This window comes from Carassius gibelio, chromosome B2 (genome assembly GCF_023724105.1).
Source record: "Carassius gibelio isolate Cgi1373 ecotype wild population from Czech Republic chromosome B2, carGib1.2-hapl.c, whole genome shotgun sequence".
Lineage (NCBI taxonomy): Eukaryota > Metazoa > Chordata > Actinopteri > Cypriniformes > Cyprinidae > Carassius > Carassius gibelio.
This window is the reverse complement of record NC_068397.1, coordinates 15,944,433-15,958,345: the sequence shown is the minus strand read 5'-3', so window position 1 is coordinate 15,958,345 and position 13,913 is coordinate 15,944,433. Positions and strand designations below refer to the sequence as shown.

General features: G+C 38.9%; 1 protein-coding gene across 1 annotated transcript; it reads left to right on the top strand.

The window, feature by feature from the left end:
* The first annotated feature begins 1,164 nt into the window (after positions 1 to 1,164).
* On the top strand, positions 1,165 to 13,701 carry LOC127950773 (myosin-7-like). Its single transcript, XM_052548035.1, has 39 exons — positions 1,165 to 1,242; positions 1,340 to 1,399; positions 1,495 to 1,702; positions 3,350 to 3,493; positions 3,578 to 3,734; positions 3,838 to 3,865; positions 4,233 to 4,338; positions 4,445 to 4,537; positions 4,637 to 4,700; positions 4,796 to 4,894; positions 4,986 to 5,089; positions 5,188 to 5,326; positions 5,422 to 5,540; positions 5,623 to 5,772; positions 5,879 to 6,049; positions 6,140 to 6,449; positions 6,632 to 6,711; positions 6,801 to 7,006; positions 7,100 to 7,223; positions 7,310 to 7,446; positions 7,552 to 7,807; positions 7,906 to 8,148; positions 8,233 to 8,409; positions 8,495 to 8,640; positions 8,728 to 8,818; positions 8,908 to 9,297; positions 9,376 to 9,502; positions 9,587 to 9,705; positions 9,793 to 9,989; positions 10,210 to 10,393; positions 10,984 to 11,149; positions 11,250 to 11,374; positions 11,452 to 11,760; positions 11,848 to 12,051; positions 12,143 to 12,439; positions 12,523 to 12,627; positions 12,724 to 12,819; positions 12,910 to 13,044; positions 13,372 to 13,701. The coding sequence occupies exons 3-39, from the start codon at positions 1,502 to 1,504 to the stop codon at positions 13,390 to 13,392; spliced, it is 5,820 nt and encodes a 1,939-aa protein (XP_052403995.1). The 5' UTR covers positions 1,165 to 1,242; positions 1,340 to 1,399; positions 1,495 to 1,501; the 3' UTR covers positions 13,393 to 13,701.
* Positions 13,702 to 13,913: the final 212 nt, after the last annotated feature.

The window sequence follows — 13,913 nt, the reverse complement described above, 5'->3', positions numbered from 1 at the left end:
AGATCATCTTAAAGATACTGGGTGCTTGCATTACCATTTATACAAGTTTTTTTGGTAAGATTTTTAGTTTTGTTTTAAAGTATCTTATGTTCACCAGGGCATTTATTTGATAAAAATACAGTAAAACTATAATATTGTGAAATATTATAAAAAAATAAAAATAAATCAGTAATTAATTTGTTATAAAATGTGGTTCATTCCTGTGATGACAAAGCTGAATTTTCAGCTGCCATTAGTGTAGTCTTCAGTGTCACATGATTTTTCAGAAATCATTCTAATATGCTAATTTGGTGCTCAATAAACCTTGTTTATTATTATCAATGTTGACAACAGTTGATTTCTTTTTTAGGAGTCTTTGATTAATACCAAGTTTAAAATAACAGAACTTATTTGAAATATAATATTTGTAATTTATAAATGTCTTGACTGTCACTGATCAATTTAATGCATCCTTCCGGAACGAAAGTTTAATTTCCTAAAAAAATAAAAGTACTGACCTCCAACTTTTCAACAGTGTACGTACATTCATGATTTGATATGTAAATCTAATGAAAATGTTAAATTAAGATGGTTATTGTTCATCATTTACTCATCTTCAAAATCTGTATGACTGACTTTCTTCTACAGAACACAAAAAAGATATTAGATATCATTCCAATTTATCTTCCTAAATGGCCAATTCACTTTACATTTCATCTCTTATAATGAAAGGAATTCAGTTCTCAGATTCTACCATTAAATGTTAATTTGAGAATTTGGTTTTAGTTGTATTGCACTGTAAATAGAGCAGTAAATGTGACCTTGGACATTGTGCCACATGTTTGGATGTGTGATGTGCAATCTTAACCTGAGAAAAGGCCAGACCCCCACACCTCCAAAATACAGTGTCCCGGTCTGGACCATAACAAAATTACAGATAAGAGAGGGGCCTAGATAAATAAATGAGTGAGTGATAGGTGAAGGGCCAAAGAATCATTGGAGAACAATTATTCCAGTGACTCACATGAAAGATATTCAGCATTCCTGGCCATCAGCCCGAACTGTCACAATGGTGCACCTCTAAGTGCCAGTGCACCTAAAGATTGGCTTGTTTTGGTATGTTTGATGTGCTTATGCCAGAAGGGGGGCTCACAGGTCAGCTGGCCTTATAGGGTTAGGGCAATCGCGGTTATAAATCCCATCTCTGCTGTTGTGCTGAATCTCAGCAACCTGTCCATTGGTCCCAGTGGGGCTTTTTTGTGTGTATGTTCTTTCCTAACTATTGTGCTATTGTTGTTAAGTTTCTATGAAAAATGTATCATTACATATAGTTTATTGGTATATTTTTTCTGTATTTTAGGTGGAATCACAAACACCTGGATCCTCCATTATCGTCTGCTATCTGTCAATAAGCTACTCGGTAATTTATGTTATTTATGCTAGCACTTGTTGCATAACTACAAGGTCTAACAAGTTCTTTCTTGTTTTTTTTTTGTTTTTTTTTTACAATTGAAGGTTAACTATGGGTGATGCTGAAATGGCAGTTTTTGGGGCCGCAGCCCCTTACCTGCGAAAGTCTGAAAGGGAGCGTCTAGAGGCGCAAACTAAACTCTTTGACTTAAAGAAGGAATGCTTTGTTCCGGATCCAGTGGAGGAGTTTGTTAAAGCCACCATCACAAGTCGGGAGGGTGACAAAGTCACTGTGGAGACACAAGGAGGGAAGGTCAGTGCAAAAATAACACAACTTTCAATCTGAAATGAACTTATGAAAAATGACAACACAAAAGTTTCTGAGAAAGTTTGATAAGCCACTATATAATTTAGATATTGTAATATGATCTGAGATCATTACTGATATGAACGTCCTTTTCAACGATATAAAACATTTAATATTTTTACATTTAAAACCACTTAATGATGGCATTTTTAAGGAGTCTTACGTTCTCTAATTCTTAAAATAGGCTACATAATGAACAATGCATTGAACAGATGAACAAAATAGTATATGCTGAACATTGTACAGTGAAGTAAAATATAATCTAAACCAGACTGAGAAAGACTGAAGTGAGTGTCATGTTTATGTTCCTGTTTAGTTCCTATTTGTCCTTATTTGGTCCTTCCAGCTCCTTTTACCATTATCACTTGTTCCTTGATATTAGTTATCCTCCTCGCCTGTCTGCCCATTGTTATCTGCCCTATTTGATTTGACCTCGTTCTGTTCTCCTTTGTCCTGGATTCATGTTAATTTAAATGGTCTATGTGTGTTAATGTTCATTAAAAACTCCTTTTCTTCCACTCCTTCTTCGTGCGCTCATTACTACAACCACGACCGCATGACAGAATCCAAGACCCACAAACAGATAAAGATGATTGCTGCTGAGTACCGGCTATTTCGGTTGTGGCAAGACGTTCGGAGTTCTCTGCCCCATCCTCTCTCCAGAGCCCGCTCCTCAAAAGTGCCCTCTAGAGCCCGCTTCTCAAAAGCACCCTCCGGAGCGCTCTCAAGTGCCCGCTCCTCCAGTGCCCGCTCCTCCAGTGCCCGCTCCTCCAGTGTGCCTCGAAAGCATGCTCCAGAATTCACTCCTCGAAAGCGCCCTCAAGTGCCCCCCCGACCCCCCAAGGAATCCTAGATTTCCCCAAGAAAATGTTTTTAGCAGGCCCATATACCTGTGGCTGAGCTGGCTAAGACCACAGAGGTGCTGCCATGGCCTCCTGAGTCTCCTGCCCTGCCATGGCTCCCGGCCCTCCCTGATCTGCCCTGGAGGCTCTCCCTGTGTCTGCCCTGCTCCTGTCCTGCTCCAGCCTCCAGGGAGCATGCCCGGCGATATCTGTTCCGTGTGTGTCCTGTTTAGTTCCTATCTGTCCTTATTTGTTCCTTCCCGTTCTTTTATCATTATTAGTAAATCACCTGTCCCTTGTTATTAGTCATCCTCTTCACCTGTCTGACCCTTGTTATCTGCTCTATTTGAGTTTGAGCCTGTTCTGTTCTCCTCTGTCCTGGATTAATGTTAATTTAAATGGTCGGTGTTTATTCATTAAAAACTGCTTTTCTTTTACTCCTTCTTTGTGCGCTCATTACTACAACCACAACTGAATGACAGTAAGCAACACCAACTTTTGCATAATTTTTATATTAATGATTCATTTTTATTAAATATTTAATTCTTATTTTTTGCATCCATTTTACATAATCTCATGTTATTTGAAATGAAATAAGATCAAAATGTTTTGATTTTTTTAAATACATTTGTTTGTTAAAATTTACATTTTCATTCAGTTGAATTTGTTATTGACAATTTGACAGTCCTCCTGCAATTCTGGGGTGTTCGGCTGGAAAACCTGCTTTAAACCTTTTCCTTTGTTTGTACAGACTATCACTGTCAAAGAGAGTGATGTTCTGCAACAGAATCCCCCCAAATTTGATAAAATTGAAGACATGGCAATGCTGACCTTTCTCCATGAGCCAGCTGTGCTTTATAATCTCAAAGAGCGCTACGCAGCATGGATGATCTATGTGAGTGTACAGGAGTCTCTGCTTCTTCTTTAAACCAAAGCTTTACCTTTAGATGAAAACTCTACTAACGTTTCTGTACTACAGACCTACTCGGGGCTGTTCTGTGTCACTGTCAACCCTTACAAGTGGCTGCCAGTGTACAACCAGGAGGTGGTTGTAGCCTATAGAGGAAAGAAGAGGAGTGAAGCTCCTCCGCACATCTATTCCATCTCTGATAACGCCTACCAGTACATGCTGACAGGTGATACTCTCAAAAATAACCAAACCAAAGGAAAATAATAAAATACAAAAATAATAAAACAAAACTGATAAATAAAACTGTATGTTTCTGTTATTCTGTACAGACAGAGAAAACCAGTCTATTCTTATCACGTAAGTGACAAAACATACCGCATGCAAAACATTATAAATTTTTGAGTAAATTTACAGAGATTTAGTAGTGTTTTGGCAATGTGATAGTTTGCTCAAAATTAAAAATAGTCTAATTTTCTTACCTACTTGTCAATGAAACCCATATGGTTACTACTTCTACAAAGAGTTCTTGAAGAAAGTCTAGCTGTCTCTTGTCCATACAATGAAAGTGGACCTAAAACTGTTATATTACTAGGCTTTACTAAGGCAAATAAAAATCAGCCTCTACACCATGCAAATTTAGAACCCATTCATTCAGGACACTGAGATACGGACATCATGGTCATGTCATATATTTCTCACCAGAATACTGTTTTTATGACTTTAGTGGAGAGTCTGGAGCTGGGAAGACTGTGAACACTAAAAGAGTCATTCAGTACTTTGCCAGCATTGCAGCAAGTGGGGGGAAGAAGGACGCATCTGCTCAGAACAAGGTTCTACGTTAATGAAGGGACAAAAATAAATGTGTTGAATAAGCTTTTAATGCAACCTGTTTCAAAAATGTTTCACCTTCTTTTGTGATTTGATCTCCTCATCTAGGGGACCCTGGAGGATCAAATCATCCAGGCGAACCCTGCCTTGGAGGCCTTTGGTAATGCTAAGACCATCAGGAATGACAACTCCTCAAGATTTGTAAGTGAATGTGTAGTAAATCAAAATAGCTGAGCATAGTAACATTTATGCAATATTGTGTAAGATGGCTAAACTGGCTCTTCTACATATCTTTTTTAGGGAAAATTTATTCGAATTCACTTTGATACAAGGGGGAAACTGGCATCTGCGGACATTGAAACATGTATGTCTTTGCTCTGTCTTTACAAACAAGTGAAAATGCAAATAATATATTAATGTGTACTACTTCATAAAACTATGTTCTATCTATCTGAATAGATCTCCTGGAGAAGTCCCGTGTGATCTTTCAGTTAAAGGCTGAGAGAGACTATCACATCTTCTATCAAATCTTATCCAACAAAAAACCTGAGATCCTTGGTGAGCAAATTATGAAAGCTCAGATACTCAAATACAAAACGTGAACTTGTAATCTTTAACTTCCTCTCTTCTGCTGAAACTGTATAAACAGAGATGTTACTAGTGACATCAAACCCCTATGACTACGCATTCATCTCTCAGGGAGAGACCACAGTTCCTTCCATTGATGATGCTGAAGAGTTAATGGCAACCGATGTGAGTAGCTGGTCAAAAACCATGATGATCTTTGGCCAGATAATAGTAATATGTCTTGCTTTAAGGCAGTCAAATACCCAAGTTTTCTACTTTCACAGAGTGCCTTTGATATATTGGGCTTCACACAAGATGAAAAGAACTCTGTGTACAAGCTAACTGGAGCCATTATGCACTATGGCAACATGAAGTTCAAGCAGAAGCAGAGAGAGGAACAAGCCGAAGCTGATGGGACTGAAGGTAAGGAATGGAAGCTCGCAGGAAAGTCAAATGGCATCACTACTGTGAACAGCTGTATTTCAATAATGCTTTACATAAGGAAACTTGATTTACAGATGCTGACAAATCAGCATATCTGATGGGTCTGAACTCTGCTGACCTCATCAAGGGTCTATGTCATCCAAGGGTCAAAGTTGGAAATGAGTGGGTCACCAAGGGACAAAATGTCCAGCAGGTATTAAAGCACAATTCAAGCTGACAACAATGAGAGAATGACAAAGCAATCAAACAAAACTTTCATGCGCTGATTATTGCAGGTAAACTATGCTGTTGGTGCCTTATCAAAAGCAGTCTATGAGAGAATGTTCCTCTGGATGGTGATGAGAATCAATCAGTCTCTGGAGACAAAGCAGCCTCGCCAATACTTTATTGGAGTGCTGGACATTGCTGGCTTTGAGATCTTTGAAGTGAGAACTGAACGCTTAGCTTAACACACAATTAATAACACTTCAGCATATTAATTGTCTATATTTTTCATGTATAAAACTGATACTTTTGCGAATTAATTTACAGTTCAACACCTTTGAGCAACTCTGCATCAACTTTACCAATGAGAAACTGCAACAGTTTTTCAACCATCACATGTTTGTGCTGGAACAAGAAGAGTACAAGAAAGAAGGGATTGAATGGGTGTTCATTGACTTTGGCATGGACTTGCAGGCCTGCATTGATCTCATTGAGAAAGTGAGTAGGCAAATTTAACCAACAAGCATTACAATTAAATTATATATGCGTTTCTTTAACTTCATTTCTCCATATTCCTTTTACCCTTAGCCTATGGGCATCATGTCCATCCTTGAAGAGGAGTGCATGTTTCCCAAAGCCAGTGATGCAACATTTAAAGCAAAGCTTTATGACAACCACCTTGGGAAATCAAGCAATTTCCAGAAACCCAGGATAGTGAAAGGGAAGCCAGAGGCTCACTTTGCCTTGGTTCACTATGCTGGTACAGTGGACTACAACATCAACAACTGGCTGGTGAAGAATAAGGACCCCCTCAATGAAACTGTGGTTGGACTGTACCAGAAATCCTCACTGAAGTTGTTGGCTCTTCTATTTGCCAACTATGCAAGCGCAGAGTCAGGTTTGCTTGTTATGTCTTAATAAAAAAAATGACAGTTTAAATTTGAAGTAATGTGAAGTCATGTGATGAGTCAATATCAAGTGTGTCAAGGATATTTTGTGGTATTTAAGCTCTATTCTTAAACCTTTATAAATGACTCCCAATTTACAAAAATGCAAACCTTTGATTTATATTTTGTCCAGCCATGGCAGACGGTGCAAGTGGGAAAAAAGAAAAAAAGAAGAAAGGGTCATCCTTCCAGACAGTGTCTGCACTTCACAGGGTGTGTTAAAGCCTGCCAATATCTAAAATCTCTAAAACTATTTGGTATCTCCTAGTCAAATGTGCTAATACACACGTGTTTCCTTACAGGAGAATCTCAACAAGCTAATGACAAACCTGAGATCAACTCATCCTCACTTTGTAAGGTGCATCATCCCCAATGAGACAAAGACTCCTGGGGCGATGGAGAACCCTTTGGTCATGCATCAACTTCGCTGTAACGGTGTACTAGAGGGCATCAGGATTTGCAGAAAAGGATTTCCCAACAGAATCTTGTATGGAGACTTCAAACAGAGGTACCTAGAAAACAAGTGAAGAAGAAAATGACTAGACGTTACTGCAAAACCTGCTTGTTTTATTTTTAAATAATACTTTCTGTGATTCTACAGATATCGGATATTAAACCCTGCAGCTATCCCTGAGGGACAGTTCATAGACAGCAAAAAAGGAGCAGAGAAACTGCTGAGTTCTCTTGAAATAGACCACCAGCAGTACAGGTTTGGACACACTAAGGTAAGTCTTTTAAGGCCACCTTCTGGGAATGTGGAAAATGCTGGGACAAAACAAGGTTGTGAATTTAACGTCCATTATTATTCCAGGTATTTTTTAAAGCTGGTCTTTTAGGCCAGCTGGAGGAGATGAGAGATGAGCGTCTATCAAAAATAATCACTGGAATTCAAGCTAGATCTCGAGGTCTTCTTTCAAGGGCTGAATACCAAAAGATGGTAGAACGCAGGTAACAGCTATCCCATACATTATATTACTTTATACTTAATCTGGCATTGTGGGTTTATAAGTGATGTTTGATTGATTTTTTTTGCATTCTCCACAAATAAAAAAGGGATGCCTTGCTTGTGATTCAGTGGAATGTACGTGCATTCATGAGTGTCAAGAATTGGCCCTGGATGAAACTCTTCTTCAAAATTAAACCATTACTGAGATCCGCTGAAGCAGAAAAGGAAATGGCCAATATGAAAGAGGAGTTCTTGAAGCTTAAGGAAGCCTATGCAAAGTCTGAGGCTCGTAGAAAAGAACTAGAGGAAAAAATGGTTACTCTTCTTCAAGAAAAGAATGACCTCCAACTTCAAGTTCAGGCGGTATGCTTGTAAAACTTCATTCATAAAAGATCGGAATAAACCGTAATATGCATCCTTTTTTTTCGCATGAATCTTTTGAATCTTTGCAATGCAAACAGGAACAAGATAATCTCTGTGATGCTGAAGAGAGGTGTGAAGGTCTGATCAAAAACAAAATCCAGCTTGAGGCAAAAACCAAAGAGCTCACAGAGCGACTTGAGGATGAGGAGGAGATGAACGCAGAGCTGACAGCTAAGAAGAGGAAGCTGGAGGATGAGTGCTCAGAGCTGAAGAAAGATATTGATGATCTGGAGCTGACTCTGGCTAAAGTGGAGAAAGAGAAGCATGCCACTGAAAACAAGGTTTAATACAAACTGCAATTAACTGTGAAAAGGAAAGTATGTCTCTCATAAAACAATTAACTAATATTAGCTTTATAAACACAGGTGAAGAACCTGACAGAGGAAATGGCAGCTTTAGATGATATAATTGCCAAGCTAACAAAAGAGAAAAAGGCCTTGCAAGAAGCTCATCAGCAGACACTGGATGACCTGCAAAGTGAGGAGGACAAAGTCAACACCCTCACCAAAGCCAAAGTAAAGCTAGAGCAGCAAGTGGATGATGTAAGTAATTATTATTAAGTAAAAGGTTGTTGTCGTTGGAGCACATTTGTTGCAGCAGATTCAGCTTTTTGGTTAAATCTGTTAGCTTGAGGGATCTCTAGAGCAAGAAAAGAAAATCCGAATGGATTTAGAAAGAGCCAAGAGGAAGCTTGAAGGGGACTTGAAGTTAACCCAGGAGAGTTTAATGGACCTGGAGAATGACAAACAGCAGCTGGAAGAACGACTAAAGAAGTAAGACCAACTGCTTTATTAGCACATTACTGTTGTTTTAGATGTTTGAATATGCTAATTATATAAAGGTCATAAATTCATTTTCAGAAAAGACTTTGAAATCAGTCAGCTCAACAGTAAAATTGACGATGAGCAAAACATAATTATACAACTACAAAAGAAACTCAAGGAGCTGCAGGTATTTTATCTGACCATACTTAATGATCTCTTCTGATTATCAGTGCACTTTTCATTTTAGAGTGAAAAAAAACTTCTGTTTTGTGCTAGGCTCGAGTTGAGGAGCTAGAAGAAGAGCTTGAGGCAGAAAGAGCTGCTAGAGCCAAGGTGGAGAAACAAAGAGCAGATTTAGCCAGAGAGCTGGAGGAGATCAGTGAGAGACTGGAGGAGGCTGGAGGAGCTACGGCTGCTCAGATTGAGATGAACAAGAAACGAGAGGCAGAGTTTCAGAAAGTTCGGAGAGACCTTGAAGAGGCCACTCTACAACACGAGGCCACTGCCGCCGCACTGAGGAAGAAACAAGCCGACAGTGTGGCTGAACTTGGAGAGCAGATAGACAATCTTCAAAGAGTCAAGCAAAAGCTTGAAAAGGAAAAAAGTGAACTCAGGCTGGAGCTGGATGATGTGGTCTCCAGCATGGAGCAGATTGTCAAATCCAAGGTGAATAACAAGGTTTATCTTCATAAAAAGAAAAAAAAATCCTGTCTTAAGTCTATACTAATGCATTTTTTTAAATAGACCAACATGGAGAAAGTTAATAGAACTCTGGAAGATCAGATGAATGAATTCCGAAACCAGTGTGAGGAAAATCAAAGGTCCCTCAATGAATTTACAACCCAGAAGGCAAAACTTCAGGCGGAAAATGGTAAATCAACAATTTTGTCATAACTATAAAATGGTATATTGTATGATAACAAGTTTTTTTTGCCCGTTCTGTTCAAAACATTAGATGAATATGCAAGACAGTTAGAAGAAAAGGAATCATTAATCTCTCAGCTGACAAGGGGTAAGAACTCCTTTAGTCAACAATTGGAGGACCTAAAAAGGCAGTTAGATGAGGAAAATAAGGTAACATACTTGTCCACTTCTCCTATATTTCTACTACTTATCATTTGTAATCTAATAAAACAAAGTAATCAAACAAATCTTTCCCAGGCGAAGAATGCTCTAGCCCATGCACTGCAGTCAGCTCGTCATGACACAGATCTGCTCCGAGAGCAGTATGAGGAGGAGCAGGAGGCCAAAGCAGAGCTACAGAGAAGCATGTCGAAAGCCAACACTGAGGTGGCTCAGTGGAGAACCAAGTATGAAACTGATGCCATCCAGAGAACTGAGGAACTGGAGGAAGCCAAGTAAGATGTGAAACCATTATATCTCTGTGGACATTAATGTACTGGATATTGGGACCCACACAAAAAGACCCAGCATTGTATGCCCCATAATTCTGATTCCTGTGTCGATCTATAAATCTTCTGCTTCCTGTGTTGATCTATAAATATTTTCTGCAAGGTACATTTGTGAACTTCAAGTTCTACTTTTTAAAAGTCTTTTCTTTTAATTCCTTCCATGCAGGAAGAAGCTAGCTCAGCGTTTGCAGGAGGCTGAGGAGGCTGTGGAGGCAGTAAATGCTAAATGCTCTTCCCTTGAAAAGACTAAACACAGACTTCAGAATGAAATTGAAGATTTGATGGTGGACGTGGAGAGAGCCAACTCCGCTGCTGCAGCTTTAGACAAGAAGCAAAGAAACTTTGACAAGGTAGTTTTTAAACGAGACTAAGACAACATTTATACAAGACTGATAATTGTATGAATTCATCCAATTAGAGATTTATGAATATATACCAGTCAAAAGTTACTTACTCATATATATATATGTATATGTTCACCGTGATTTTGCAAAGTAAGACATGTTCCTGGATCAACATATTTTGATTATCCTAGATCAACATTATTGTCCTAAAATATAGACTTTGCCCAATCCCTACCCCTAAACCTAACCCTACCCATATTTTATTCTTAAATCAGTGGGAAATGAAAGCTGATTAACAAAGGTAAAGAAGCAACTAACCCTGATTGTAAGCCATAAACAGATAAATCCTGAAATGTTATATCTCAATTCTGATTGGTTGATTGGAATGTAGATGCAGGAACATGTTGCACTTGGTGAAATCACGCTCTCTCTCTCTCTCTCTCTATATATATTTACAGATTTTAGATTAATAGTAAAATTATCAGAATTATAAAACAAAACAACTGGATGTATAATTAACTTTTTTTAAGATAAAATAAAAACAAATAAAAATTTGTTTTTACAAAAAAGTAAATTTAACAAAATTTTCTTTTTAGGTCATATCTGAATGGAAGCAGAAATATGAGGAGTCTCAGTGTGAACTGGAGAGCTCTCAGAAGGAAGCCAGATCTTTGAGCACAGAACTGTTCAAGCTGAAGAACTCCTATGAGGAATCTCTGGATCACCTGGAGACAATGAAGCGAGAGAACAAGATTCTGCAAGGTTTCTTCATTGCTGTTTTGCATACTTGCACAGAATTACAATTATGTATGATAACGGAATGATAAATGGTATGAAATGGTAATGCTATTTTTTCTTATAGAGGAGATCTCTGACCTGACTGAACAGCTTGGTGAGAGTGGGAAGACGATCCATGAGTTGGAGAAGGTTCGTAAGCAGCTGGAACAAGAAAAGGCTGAGATACAAGCTGCTCTGGAAGAGGCTGAGGTACAGGTGTAGCCACAAAAATTGAGATGAATATCAGTGCAATAATAACAGGAGGAAGCTTATTCTGTTTATTACAGGGCTCTCTGGAGCATGAGGAGGGTAAAATCCTTAGGGCTCAGCTAGAATTTAACCAAATAAAGACCGACATTGAGCGCAAACTGTCTGAGAAAGATGAAGAAATGGAGCAATCTAAGAGAAACCTACAGAGAACCATAGACACCTTGCAAAGTGCTTTGGAGTCTGAAACACGTAGCAGGAATGAAGCTCTCAGGATAAAGAAGAAGATGGAAGGAGATCTAAATGAAATGGAAATCCAGTTGAGCCAGGCTAACAGACAGGCAGCCGAGGCTCAAAAACAACTCAAGTCTGTTCAGGCCCATCTAAAGGTAATACAAATGTGTTACTATTACACAATTCACTTCTTTTATATACATATATAAAACCTTGACTTCCCTAAATGAAAAATGTTGTAGGACTCCCAGCTTCAGCTGGATGACTCTCTTCGAGCCAATGACGATCTGAAGGAGAACATTGCCATTGTAGAGAGACGTAATACCTTGCTTCAGGCTGAACTGGAGGAGCTTAGGGCTGTTCTGGAACAAACAGATCGTGGACGCAAACTTTCTGAGCAAGAGCTGCTGGATGTCACTGAGAGAGTACAGCTTTTGCATTCTCAGGTAAATCGTGAAGATTCTTTATGGATGTTTGTTGTAAGGTTACATTATAAATGGTCCCTGTAACACAAACATACAACATTTAAATGTATAGAACACCAGTCTCATAAACCAGAAAAAGAAGCTGGAGACTGACATAACCCAGCTTCAGAGTGAGGTGGAAGAGGCAGTGCAAGAATGCAGGAATGCAGAGGAAAAGGCTAAGAAGGCCATAACTGATGCGGCCATGATGGCTGAGGAGTTGAAGAAGGAGCAGGACACAAGTGCTCACCTGGAGCGCATGAAGAAGAACATGGAGCAGACCATTAAGGACCTGCAGCACCGCCTGGATGAAGCAGAACAGATTGCTATGAAAGGAGGAAAGAAACAAGTCCAGAAACTCGAGGCTAGGGTGAGTTCACAGTCCACTTCTTGCTCATTTAAGACAAAATAAATAAAGCCATGTCTAATGCACTCCTACTGTATTACTCCTAGGTCAGAGAGCTGGAGTGTGAAGTTGAAGCTGAACAGAAGAAAAGCACTGAATCTATTAAGGGAATCCGTAAATATGAACGCCGCATCAAAGAACTTACGTATCAGGTGGTATTAGATTTAAGACTACGTGAGAAAATCTTTAAGTCTGATAAAGATCCGAATAAACGTACGCCAGATTAATCTTTAGTTGTATGAACCTAGACTGAAGAGGACCGTAAAAACGTAGCCCGTCTTCAGGATTTGGTTGATAAGCTGCAAATGAAAGTCAAAGCTTACAAAAAAGCTGCAGAGGAAGCTGTAAGTGCCGGTGAAATTCAGAGATTGGCGTGGATGTTATTGTCTAAAGTATATGGGTGCCTTATGTTTCATGTTTGCCTCCCCTAATAGGAAGAACAGGCAAACATTCACCTTGGCAAATTCCGTAAGCTGCAGCACGAACTAGATGAAGCAGAGGAAAGGGCTGATGTTGCTGAATCTCAAGTGAACAAACTACGTGCCAAAAGTCGTGATGTGGGGCCAAAGGTATATTGGACACAATTAATTAATCATTAATTAAAATGTTAAAAAGCTAAAAGTTGCTTGATTTCAGTTTGCATTGGACATATCCCACTCGTTTTATAGCTAATATGTCAGACAGGCACTTTGATTTCCCATTGCTAGTCAATGGTAGGCATTTATTACAGGGATGGGCAATCTAATTCTAGATAGCATCTGACTGGGCACAAATATTTTAACTGCAGGCTCACAAGTCATATTTGGTTTATTAAAAGAAAATCCAGTATTTCATAATACCTTCCCTATTAACTAATGGAGCCTACTATTTCCTTTGTCAACATTTATTTCTCACAGAAAGGGTTTGATGAAGAATGAAGTCCTGGAAATCCTCTGAAATCGCTTTTCCTTGCTTGCCTTTCTTTCTCTACACTATTGTGTTCCCTCACTTTCATAAGATCAAAACATTAGACTGTCTGATGGAGAGCGTTTAAGCTCAAAACGTCACCTGTGGTGAGAATATAATTAAATATGTCTCTGTCTCTGGAGCTGTGGTGTGCCTACTTTGTTTTGTTCTTATTTTTGTGTGGTAGCACCCACATTGAGCTTTTTTGACCTAGTTGATGTGCACTCTTGGACTGCTTTTTGTTTCCCTCACTTTCATGAAATAAAGTCACTCTGCATCTAGTCTTTTGTTGTGTGTGTGTGTGTGTATGGAGATTACTGTGCTACTTTTATATGGTCCAAGTTGCCACATCATATACAGTCGTGGGCATAATTAATGGTACCCTTTTGTTCAACACTTTTCTTTTACGTGTTTTTGCCAAGATAACCGCTCTTGAGTCTTCACAATGCCTGATATGTTTGGAGAACATCTGACAAGAGACCATTCCATCATC